The 13,606-nt window shown below is 38.5% G+C and overlaps 1 protein-coding gene across 1 annotated transcript in view; it reads left to right on the forward strand.

The window, feature by feature from the left end:
- Positions 1-13,606, forward strand: part of GDPD3 (glycerophosphodiester phosphodiesterase domain containing 3) — a 318,837-nt gene that overhangs the window by 170,770 nt on the left and 134,461 nt on the right. The window contains exon 6 of the mRNA XM_044086278.1: positions 9,254-9,343. Coding sequence (XP_043942213.1) covers positions 9,254-9,343 — 90 coding nt within the window. The remainder of the gene's footprint in view (positions 1-9,253; positions 9,344-13,606) is intronic.

The following is a 13,606-nucleotide window of genomic DNA, read 5'->3' on the forward strand; positions in this document are numbered from 1 at the left end:
ACCTATGTTTCTGAGACTTCGAACCACTGGAAGACTGCCTGAATCAGCTTTCTTGGAACCTTGTCTTTTGCTTTCTCCAAGTCTAGGAACACCCAGTTGGACTCTTTCCTCATCTCTAACTTCTTCTCAACTATTTGTCTCACTGCAAGCATCGGATCGGTTGTGTTGCATCCGGATCTAAATCTACACTATTCATCTCCCATTTTACTCTCTACTACTCTGCGTATTAGTTTATCAATGACCCTCCAGAACTTTCATGCAGTGTGACAGGAGTTTAAAACCTCTTTTCTGCCCACAGTTGTGGATGTCTAATTTGTTCTTGTACACTGGCACAAGTATAAAAAATCCACGGTGGTGCAGCGGTTGCATTGTTGCCTCACAGCAAGAGGTTCTCCCGTTCGATTCTCAGCTGGAGCGCCTTCTGTGTGGAGTCTGCATGTCCTCACCGCATTCAAAAGACATGCGTAGAATGGTTGTGCCTTTGTTGAAGGTTGGGCGTCGAGCTGATACCTCGGTACCCATAAAAAAATCTACTGCTAATCATTAGCAGACCGGAGTTCGGCTGTGGCAACCCCTAACTGGGAAAAGCTGAAAGAAGCGCAATAACACTGGCAAAACTATGCTTATTCTCCAGTCATTTGGGATATGCCTTTCTCTCCACACACTGCTATGAATACCCCTATCTCACTTAACATCTTGATCATAGCTGCTGTGACCTCGTCTGAACCTGCTTCTTTCCCTGACTTAATTTTCCTTAGTGCTATTCTTACTTCTTCTAAGGTAATAGCAAGCATTAACTGAAATACTCTTAGAAAATTCAAGGATGTCAGGTGATGTCATTACACTTTGAAACTAGTAGCATATGTCCCGGCAGAGATGTACAATTGCAGGAATCTTAATCTGTGATTACTCTGAATGAAGACATCAGCAATTGATAGGAAGGGACCTAGTCCTGACGTGCTTACAAGAAGGAATACTAGAACAGGCATAATGCAGTTATAAGCATACTGCAATGGATGTGTTAACATCCATTATTCAGAAGTATTATTGCATCTGAAAGCACTTGAAAGTGACACTAATTAGATAAAATTAGATCAAAATTGTGCTTTTGACATGCAGTCACGCTTAGCATGACTATTTTTCTCAGATGTTTTAAGTCATTTTATAGCTAATGCATTTGTTATTGATTTTATTTAAGATAGGGCAGCACACACCGTTTAAAGAAAAATTCCTGTCCTAATACTATGTCCTTTCCACATGACTTCAGACTGTAAATTAAGGAGTCTAAGACTCACAATTTTAATCAGTAGGATTAAGTAAGCAGATCTCTTTGTTACACTGATTATATTTTATAGTAGGTATTCCATAAAGACTGAGAGTCTATACAAATCATATAGGAATGCAATATATAAATTTGGGAATGAGAGGAAAGGAAAGAAAAGAAATAGAACTTAAAACTGGTAAGCTTGATCTGTTTTTTTTTTTTTGCCAGTAGTGTTTCTGGAAAATGCTGCAGCAACCTTATAAGGATGCCATTGCATTATCATATCTGGCAGGATTAGATGAGATGATTGCAAATTGCTAATCTGAGCAGTTAAACGATGCCTCACTGGTGTAAAAATGAATTGCATGTATGCTTCACATAGCAAGAACTGAGTCTTTGGCCTTCCCCTTGGATATACACATCAGAATATGTCATTTTCTTTGGACTGTGTACTAGATTTATTCGATGGATATTTTTCATCAGAGAATTCACCTTCTGCCTTGTAGTCACATTCAGAAACCCTGACTGAGACTTCCTGAATACTAACATTGACTGACTGTTGCATCATCTGCATGCTGTGTATAAATTTTACATCGTTTGATCTCCCGTTTTGCTGATCCTCACTGTCCTATGGCTGGATGGTACTAAGTACCAAAACGTCAAGAGTTGTACCCCTTATACACATAACACAGAAGATAAATGGGTGTGTTCTACTGCAAGGGTTACTCAGGAGCATCACAGGCATGGAATTATTGCAGCATGTGCAGGCCTGCAGACTTGTAGCTATGGTTACGTCTTAAGAGGTAGTTGAAAACACGATTTTGTACGCTCTCAATGTTAATTAAAATCATTACCTCTGAATATAAAAGATGTCATACTAGTAACTTTAACACTTCTGTTATGTTATGTTCTTTATTTTTCCCTAAAACAGGTGTAATGTTCAAGGTATTGTACATGTAATGCTAACACTTATATTCTTTATTCCGCACTAAAAGAGGTTTAATGTGCAAAACTATATGTAGCAGAGTTCAGCAATGTTGCACTCCTGCTGATGTGGTGGAGAGTGGAATGAGTTTTGCTTGCAAGATCTAGGCGAAAAAAGAATGTTTAAAAAAAGAAATGCAAAAGATAAAAAAGTAAACGCAAACAATATAGACAGAGGATTGTGATGTATATGCACACACACATGCACACGCGCACAGACACACACACACACACACACACACACACACACACACACACACACACACACACACACACACACACACACACACAAACATGCACACACACACACACACACAAAGTTCCCCTTTTCTGGGATTTGTTTCCATGTCAGAATGTAAGTGACATGAGTTGCATTACAGCTACTTTTTAGTTCCATATTGCAAGTGGCAGGATTGGGTTGACTTACTGTAATGTGCACATTCAGTAATATCATCTCCCAGTGAGTCGTAATTAATTAGCTGAATGCTGATTTCTTAGTGGTGTCGTGTACGCAGAATTCTTTTGTAGTGCATGGAGTGCAGTCATTATGCTCCAATATTCAGAAAAAGACAAATTAGTTAAGCCCAATCATAACAAATCTTAAGCACTCCCTGCTTAAGTTGTTAAGGTCAGGTCTCAGGCTAGGCAATAAAATCTGCCAGTACTGACCAGCACACAGCAGTGGTAGAGTAGATTTGTTTCTGCCTGTTGTCAATTGGGAACATGTACTTACTTCTGTTATAAACTTAGAAAGTTACTAGACTAAAAGAATGTGTCTTTGCGTGCATTTTCTGAAATATCCGAAGTCTGAGACTTAAATATATGTCATTATTTAGTGTCTTCAATCCTCAGTAATTTGTCCGAAAACCACAGACTGTATGAGGAACAGACCAAACATATGATGCAAAAATCTGGACATTCTGTGACCATTTGGACTGTTGAGAGGCATAAAAGGTGAGTGTCAATGCAAAATACTGACTTACACTGCCTTTCTGACAGTTCTCACTAAGTTCTTTACAGCTTTGAAAGCCGACAAAACACTTAGCATCTTTTTTTGCTGTTGTTGTTGTTTTTACTGTAAGCTTGTAAACTTTTTAAGCTCCCCTAAGCAATCTTAAGGTCAGGTCTTGCACTAGGGGCTAACAGAGGAGCAGCAGCAGAAGGTAAAATAGATTTAAATCTGTTAGGTACTTCCATCTGTCACACTTACAAACAAAAAGTATGGCTAAAGAAAGTGTCTGGCAGCTTTATTATTTCTGCCTGCTGTCAATTTGGTAGCACTGTTTTGTAGGCTTTCAAAGGCCTGAGTCACCTTGCATATGATGTATCTGGTTTTGCTGGTATGTCTCTAATTTGGAGGATGTCCCTATTTTCAGGTTTGATTTATCCTTTCACACAATTTTTTTGAATCCCTCTTCATCACATGTGAATTTTGAAGCTGATCATTTCACAGAAAAGCATACTGTATGACCAGCATACTAGTGACTCCAATAAATTGAAAAAAGAGGACACACGTCTTGCATCTCGTCTTTCAGAAGCAAAAATAAATGACCTCGTGTAGCAGAATGTTGTAATAAAGTCTACAGATTTTGCACTGTCTCTTTGATAATGTGTTCATACTTCCCATTATTTTTGTCACTTTTTGTTTGTTTTGTTTGTTTGAATTCTTTTTTAAATGTGTTTTTGAATAGTGTGCCACATTCCTAGTGGAAGCAGGAAGAGTAATGTGCTACTTGGTATTCAAATTTTATGTAATCAAATGTCCAGATTTTTGGCTGGGTTTACCTATTTTTCAAGAGCTTTTGCAATTGTTTTCAATGTCTGCAGGTTGAGAAGTACATTAAAAAGCTAGTGAAAGTCCTCACATTTGTACACTTTGTTTTGTACCTGGCAGTACATGGAGTAGATAAAGCTCCATGCACTGCAAAGAACTATGAGTAGGTCTTCTCATCACAACCCCATATTATGTGCTCTTGACATGGATGCCAAGATTCACCTATCAAGATTCGCTCTTGAGATGAATTTCATGACATCTGTGTCTTGAACATATAATAAGTTGCTTAGGATCAGAGACCCAATCATAACCTTCTATATCAGTGAAAAGCAGTTAGAACTTTCACTCTAAATGTAGTGTTATGGTATGGTATGGTAAGTTACTTTATACTATATGCTATGTTATGTTATGTAACGTTACGTTACATTACGTTATATGTTATGTGATGTTATGTTATGCTATATTAAGTTACTTTATACTATATGTTATGTTATGTTACATTGTTATATTATGTTATGTTATATTATGTTATGTTATGCTATGTTACATTATGTTATATTATGTTATGTTATGATATGTTATGTTTTGTTATGTTATGCTGTGTTATGTTATGTTAAGTTACTTTATACTATATATGTTACGTTATGCTGTGGTGTTATGTTAAGTTACTTTATACTATATGTTATGTTATCTTATGTTATATTATATTATGTTATATGTTAATCCACGAAATAACAGCTGGTGGTAAACTGGTTACGAAACCACAAAAAGCACAATTCAAATTAGCGCTTTCATTCACTTTTAATAAAAACGTGAACTTCTTCAGAAAAACGAGTGCTCTCCCCTGCTCTCGTTTTTTAAAAACTTAATTACAGGAAGTGATGTAAAACATCTCATCTTACGAACAATTAATAAAAGAGATGTGAACCATTTATCTACTTTTTTACATAAGTTTTGAAAGTGTCATTATTAAAAAGTATCAATTTGTACTATAAATATTTTTAAATAAATTCATACAAACTTAATTCTTCCACTGATGACATATCAAAATCTCGTCAGTAAAAAACTTTCCAGTGGAATTAATGGACTAATTACATCAAACTAAAATATTTTTTAGTACATTAAAACTTCTTAACAATTCTAAATCAAAAATTGTCCACATAATACAAACAAAATATTTGTAAAAATTAAAAATGCACCAATAACAACAGTAAATTAGAATCAATGTTATATGTTAAGTTACTTTATACTATATGTTATGCTATGTTACATTGTTTTGTTCTGTTATATTATATTATGTTATGTTACGTTACTTTATACTATATGTTATATTATGCTATGTTATGTTATGTTATATTGTTATGTTATAGTATGTTATGTTATGTTGTGTTGCATTATGTTATGTTATGTTATGTTATGCTATGTTAAGTTACTTTATACTATATGTTATGTTATGTTACATTGTTATATTATGTTATGTCACCATCCCCACAAGAGGTGAAAACATACTAGATCTCATCATCACAAACATGAGGTCACAATGTTCAACACCAGAGGTATACCCATCATTGGTGAGATCAGATCATAAACTAATCTCACTGGAAGTCCACATCCCACCCCCACCCCAGATAAAAAAGACCACAGTGAAGAACTTCTCAAAAGCCAACTTCACACTCCTAAAGACTGGCGTGGTCTCTTTCAAGGCCCCCGAGCCAGCGGAAACCATTACTCAAACCGCTGAATCACTTACAAATGCCTTCTACCAGCACCTCCAGGACTGCATGGATCAGGCAATCCCAAACAAAACAAAGACTCTTTGTACCAAAGGCAAGCGTCCAGTCTGGTGGACCCCAGCCATAAACAAGCTTTACAACAAAAGGAAGAAGCTACTACAAGATAGAGCAAAATCCGTAAAAGGGAAGACACCCTTGATCATTATAAGTAAAAAACTGAGATCTCTCATAAAAGCATCCAAGGCAAATTTTGAGAGAAAAATCACTAAGGACTCAAAAGACAATCATAAGGCCTTTTTTAGCTATGTTAGAAACCTGGGAGGAAACTCCCAGATATGCTCAGAATTAGTGCAAAATGATGTAAAAATCACGGAACCTACAGACATTGCCAACATACTGGCTGACAGGTTCAGTGCAAATTCCCAAAGGAGAGATATCTATACCAGAGGATTGTAGTCCTCCAAACATCTCAAATGCTCAGGTGAGAACTGCTCTCTCCAAGGCGAAAAACACAGCATCCACGGGACCAGATGGTGTCCCCGGTTGTGTGCTCCACGAACTCAATGAGGAATTAAACCCGCAGTTAGGGCAGCTGTTTAATCTTATTCTTACCTCAGGATACGTACCCAAGGAGTGGCGTACAGCAACGGTGGTCCCACTTCACAAAGGAGGTGCCTCCACTGACCCCGGAAACTACTGTCCCATCAGCTTGACAAGCCTGGTCTGCAAAGCTATGGAGAGGATCATAATGGAACTCATAAATAAAGACATAGGGGACTTGCAGACTTTGGATCCAATGCAGTTTGGCTTTGTCAAGGGCAGATCATGCCTTTTAAACTTGGTTGACTTTTTCGAAACAGTCACCAAGGCCATTGACAAGGGCAAGGCAATCCACACAGCCTACCTTGACCTGGCAAAGGCTTTCGACACAATACCCCACTCGGGTATCATTGAAAAACTCACTAGCTTAAACGTAAACCCATACGTCACAAGATGGGTTGCAAACTGGCTAAGTAACAGAACCCACAGGGTCAGAGTTGCTGGCGCCATGTCAGACTCCAAGCCTGTCACAAGTGGTGTCCCACAGGGCTCAGTCCTGGGCCCACTCTTGTTCGGCATCTACTTTTCAGAGGTACAGGCAAACACAGGAGGATTATGGCTGACAAAGTCTGCAGATGACTGCAAACTGGGCACCATAGTTGAAAACCCATCTGACACAGACATCCTTCAGAAAGGTCTCATAGAAACGGATAACTGGTGCCAGAGCCATGGCCTAAAGTTAAACGCCAAAAAATGCATAGACATTCCCTTCGGGAAAAACAAGGTTACCCCTAGTTACCATATAGGTGGCAATCCACTAAGCACAGAAGAGGTTATCAGGGATCTGGAGACCCAGGTTGACAGTAATCTTTCGTTTGACACTCACGTTGCCAAAGTAGTTAGGAAGACCTTCTACATTGCCCACCTGGTCATGAAGGGATTCACATCTAGATCAAGGGAGGTCATCGTTCCTCTGTACTCATCACTCATCAGACCAGTGATTGAGTACAATGCCCCATTCGGAATGTATCTGACCCGACACCTGCAGCAATTGGAAAGGCCCCAAAAGTTTCTTACCAAAAGGATAAAGGGTCTCAAAAATATGTCTTATGCTGCCCGACTGAAGGAACTCCAGCTCTAGTCAGTCGCTTACCGTCTGCTCAGAGGTGACCTGTGCCTGACATACAAGGCCATGTCCAACCCGGAATTAATGAACATGCTTCACCTCAAAAAATCTAAATCCATCAGAACTACAAGGTCAAGAGACTTAAACCTCGACACGGCTATTAATAGGATGTGCTGGAGGGACAGATTCATTACCCAGAGACTCCCTATGCTGTGGAACAAAATCCCGGTTCATGTGAGGCAGAGCACCTCGCTGGCCTTGTTCAAGGGAAATCTTGACCAATGGATGGGAGATCGCAGGTATACCCCAGGGATAACCTCAGTGTCACTGCTTGACAGAGGCACAGCAAAATAATGGGCATAGTATCCTTCAAACTAAAGGGGTGGCGAAAGCCACAAAAACTCTGGGCTAGGCTTATAAATGCCCTAGGGCAGATAGCCTAGTATGAACCTATGAACCTATGTTATATTATGTTATGTTATGCTATGTTACATTATGTTATATTATGTTTTGTTATATGTTATGTTTTGTTACGTTATGCTGTGTTGTGTTATGTTATGTTAAGTTACTTTATACTATATGTTATGTTATCTTACATTATGTTATGTTATATTATGTTATGTTATATGTTACATTATGTTATGCTACATTATGTTATGTTATGTTATGTTATATTATGTTATGTTATGTTAAGTTACTTTATACTATGTTATGTTAAGTTACTTTATACTATATGTTATATTATGTTACGTTATGTTATGTTATATTATATTATGTTATGTTATGTTATGTTATATTATATTATGTTATGTTAAGTTACCAAACAACAGGAACAGTGCTGAAGAGCTGAAACGCCAGCCAGTCTATTCGGTTTACATTACACTTTGAGTATTTTTATGAAGTTCCTAGTGCTGCCATTTTTAATATCTTCCCAGTGCTGACATTATTAATTTATTATGTTATGTTACGTTATGTTATGGTACATTAAGAGGTGTATCATGGCTATAAAGTTACTGTATTGATTTTCTTTATGTCTAATAAATAAAATCTTTTATTCAGTGATCTGATCTTTAGTCTTTTTGAGTACAGTTAAAAAAAAAAATTAAAGAAAAGTTCCCTGTTGTGCTCTTATCAGACTGTCTTTCTAGATACACTAGCTATATTTACTTCAAATATTTCCAACAGTAATTAGTTGCCAAAGACATGACACAAAACTGATGAGAGAAGAAACAGTGCTACATGAGTACCAGATGCAGAACGCTAACGCCCTTATGCATACTTCCAGTTTTACATAGTTCTGATATAGATATAGCCTATGCTAGGATGTAGACCTTCATTAGATATCAAGCTGTGATAGAGTCCTTACCCAAACCATTCTCCCCCAGAAGGCAACAGCTTATCAATGGTTCAGTTCTCTGCTATTCCAGCTAGCCCCTTCTCAGCCAAATTCTCACCTCAACTCAGGACATAAATCCAACCATGGTAGTGTGTGTGTGTGTGTGTGTGTGTGTGTGTGTGTGTGTGTGTGTGTGTGTGTGTGTGTGTGTGTGTACATCTCATGTTCTTACTACTCACCGAATGTGAGTTAACCAGCACCAATCCGTTGCCAGCATCGGAATACTTTGCAACAAATAAATACTTTGCCATTTTTGAAAATTTATTATAGTAAAACTACCTAATCACATTTCTTTATGACTCTTTCCAGTTTCAATGAGACAACAGCATGTTTTCCATCAAAATGACCCCCCTTACTCTGTGTGAGAAGGTATGCTTTGTGTTACTTAATGATCTGTAATGTTTAAGTCTATCAGTGACCTCTATGTCTTCTACAGGTATCAGAGTTGGTGAAGAGATACAACCGCAGCAACATCACAGTCTGGGCCAGTACGAAAAATGCGATTATGGACAAATGTATTGCAGAGGTAAGTCATTAGATATTCACAAACACTGCAATGACTGTCTGAACATTGGCTTATAGAGTAATTCCTGCATTATTTGCAATAAGAGCTAGCAAAATGCTGTAAGTGGACATATGACTAGAATACTACTTTTTGCCTATTCACCCCCCCCCATGCCAAAGCCCACAGTGGTTGTGTTAACTTACTGGCAATGGTGGTGGTCTCAGGGAGCAAACTAATAACATCTTGGTAACCAATATGTCAGGGCTAGGGAGGAGGGGTGAGTGGTAGTTTACACCCATCTCATTTACATATTTTTGCTGCATGAACTAGTGCTTGTTCCTGGTAAAGATAATCAGTAGTGCAAAAAGTGCACTTAGAGAGATCACGTTTGCAAGTGGGGTGGAATGGGGGGAGATTAATGCTGACAGAAAAATTATAGTTGAGCTCATCAAGGTACGTTTCTTCATTTGACTTGATGACATACATCCCTGAAACAGAGCAGAAGATGGAATTAAAACAGTGTCCTAGATCAGGTGAGCAGTGCTGAATGACACATGTTCAAGGACAAGGGCATATGTTGTTAATAGTTGATGTATTGAGAGTTATAGCCAGGCATTCCTGCTGTTTGCTCCTGAGTACAGTTTTAGAAATGCTGCCTGTAAACCATATGTTATTTTATTGCTATTGTTGTAGTCTTGAATGCTGAAATAAGGAAGGGCCTTGCAGTTATGCATACATATCTGATTAAATGTACATTGTTTAATGCTTTTGTTTACTAAATTCATTTGCATAGACTTTGGATGGCTGTGTGTTTAATGGTAGAACCAGGTGCATAACACGTGCATTTATTTAACAGAAGGGTTATAGCAGCTGGTAAAAATGTGTTAGGGTCACCACAGCGGAACTCCGGTCTGCTAATGATTGGCAATCGATTTTTATGGTGCCAAGTTGCCAGCCTGACGCCCAACCTTCAGCAAAGGCATGCTCATTCACACATGTCTTTCAAAGGTCACTCAACCATAGGGAGGACTTGCAGACTCCACACAGAAGGCACTCCAGCTGTGGCTTGAACAGGAGAACCTCTTGTTGTGAGGTAACAACGCTACCGCTGTACCACCACGGCTGCATTTGGAAGTTGTATAAAGCAGAATACTTTCTATCCTGTATTAATTATTTACTTGTTGACTTAGAAGGGTGAGCTAAAAAGCATTTTCATAGATGACTTAAATAAGTCGTAAATTACAGCTAAAATTGGAGTTATAACCACATCAGCGGGTTTACAGTGAGGAGGGTATATATAATATTCTGACAAGGAGTAGCTCTTGGCACTGCAAATGTTCAGCTACAGAAATTACAGTAAGTTTACACTAAATAGGACAGTAAAGGTATTACATCAGGGAAAAATCAGAACATGAATTGCAGAGATAACTGTAGTTTTCGAACAGGTGGAGATGGAGAAAAAATGGTGTGCAAGTTATCCAGAAATTTATCAGAGTTTTCATTGTTTATAAGACTATGTAGGAATCATTCCAGAGTAAAGCATCTGATACAAAGAATGCTCTTTTCCCTAAGTTCAATTTGTGTTTTACTATACTTGAGGAATTTAGAACATTTTGGAAAATTTGTGGAGCAAGTATGAATGGTAGAAGAGTGCATAAGGACTAGTCATTACAGTCTACAGAACAGGGAGTTAAGGCTTTGAACAAGGACTAGTCATTACAGTCTACAGAACAGGGAGTTAAGGCTTTGAACAAGGACTAATCATTACAGTCTACAGAACAGGGAGTTAAGGCTTTGAACAAGGACTAGTCATTACAGTCTACAGAACAGGGAGTTAAGGCTTTGAACAAGGACTAGTCATTACAGTCTACAGAACAGGGAGTTAAGGCTTTGAACAAGGACTAGTCATTACAGTCTACAGAACAGGGAGTTAAGGCTTTGAACAAGGACTAGTCATTACAGTCTACAGAACAGGGAGTTAAGGCTTTGAACTGCTAAATGAGCTTCAGCTTAAAGTTATGGGTTTGATTCCTTCATGCTTCCTTTGCAAACAGTGTAAATCTGAGCAAGTCACTTAAACAGATAGTGCTCCTGCATGTGGTACCTGTGTTAAGTGCTTTTGTTCTGCCTGATGAGTAAAAATGAGAGAGAACATGTCATCTTACCTAAGGCAGTTTTGTTGAATGGAAATAAAATGAAAGCAGGTCACTGAAACCACTTTCATCGACAGAAGAGATAGCCTTTTTCTCCACTGTTGTGCAACCTCGGAGTTGGTATATATAATTATTTATTTTTCCACAGGAGGGTGGGGGGGTGCCCACCTATATGGGAGCACAGGGGGGCTTGACCTCATGCAAAACAATTCTGGAAGTGTTCATTGAACGTGGTTTCACTGAACTGCTTTTGTTTGGAGTTTGCTGAAACTGCTTTTGGATGATTGACATGAATCCAGAATGAGAACTGAAATGCTTACTCCATAGCAGACAGGCAGGTAGCCATAGCTGCAGCCCCCATGACTGGAGTTAGACTAGTGTGCCTGGGTGATCATGGAGCCATTCAGGAATGTTAGGAGTGAGCGAACATCACCTTCCCAATTTTGGGGAAGGGAGGTGGTTAGAGTACCTCCACAGGAATGATGACACTGGTGGCTAGCTGAATATTTGCCTCCTGCACAGAGGTTTGCAGAAGTTCTAAAGCATATTCAGGATGCAGCTGGGTGAAAGAAAGCATCCACATTATTAGGCCAGCAGAGCAAGCACTGTACTGTACCTAATATCAACCAAGTAAAGAGTGGAGTGAGACATAACAATCCAACTCTGCACATATGATGGCTGCTAGACCCTGGGCTGTTACCCCCAAAGGTAAGACTTTGTGAGTGAAAGAATGAAAGGGCCTTAAGTTCAGGGAAAGAGGAGGTTAAACAGCCATCAGAAAGCCGGTCTAACAAAATTTTCAAAAGTGTAAAAATGAAGAATTTGAATAGTATGGAACATAAAATGTTAGAGAACTAGGTATGCAATGAGATATACTAGGAGTTATACATTGATTCTACATTTGTGATGGCAGATGTGTAAATCTGAAGCTATGGCTTTACAACATCTGCAGCCTTTTCGCATTGCAGGTTGCAGAGACAATGAGTAGGTGAAGACCATATGCTCCCTTGGGCACCAACTGTACTTTCGCTACATTAGTGTGAACATACAGACAGCTGAGTTAATGATGCTATGGGGCAGTACAGGTCAGCCTATCTGAATGTATATGGTAACATTTGGTGTCAGTCCCCATTTTACAACTGGCTGAGCCTCCAGCATGTAATAAGTGTTAAACCAGCTTGCTTATTTGTTTGTTTGTTTTGTTGTTTGAGTTTGGTAACTCTGGTGGTGGGCTGATACCAAATGACCCATTTCTGCTGCAGCCTAGAGATTAAGGGTTTTACTGTCATGTTGTGAGTAACCTAATGTATCCTGTTATTTTGGACGGAGTGCAATTGCTAAACTGGGCATACTTTGAACCTGTACAATTAATTTAAGATGCAGTGAAATAATGCATAGAAAGAGCTGTTATCAATTTGGTGTACTGGTGACTTTTGAAGAACCGAACTTCTTAATTATGGAGTCTACCATTCCCTTTTCCCTCAAAGGTTCTGCACATATCCTCTTTCAGATTCAGTTCATGTATACATCATTGGTAGGAATACTAAACAAATTCAATAAATGGATCGATTCACAGAGAGCTGTCTATAGCAAAAACAGAGCAGATAAAAGCAGCCATCGCAACAATGGGATCCGTGCTCTAGTAGCATCAAACAACTCAAAACTGGCATGCATTGTGCAGAGGTATTCTAGAACATTCTTAAGTTTACACTACTTCCAACTTCATACTAAGTTTCTCACTGTAGTTTGTAGAGTTTAAAGGTTGTACTATACTTACTCATGACTGGAGATTGTCTCCATGACCTCATTATGTGTCTCACTGTGTAGCAATTGTTTTTGCACATTTTGATTAACTGTTTGCAGTCACAACCGGCTGTAATCTCACACTACCTTCAAATTAATACTTTATACTTAAGTTTCTTAATGTAGGACAGACCTGTGAAACTGATGCTGTGTCTGATGATTATGTACAGCATGTAAGCATGTGAACGTAGCTTAACCATACCTCTCAACTTCTTAGCGCAAGAAACCTGGACAAAGCCTAAAATAATGTTGGGACAGAGGCCAAAAATAGGGACAGATTTTAAATAATGCTCTTACAACCATAAATAGTTGCTAGAATAATAAGAGT

Source organism: Protopterus annectens, chromosome 10.part0 (genome assembly GCF_019279795.1).
Source record: "Protopterus annectens isolate FY-2018-M chromosome 10.part0, PAN1.0, whole genome shotgun sequence".
NCBI lineage: Eukaryota > Metazoa > Chordata > Ceratodontiformes > Protopteridae > Protopterus > Protopterus annectens.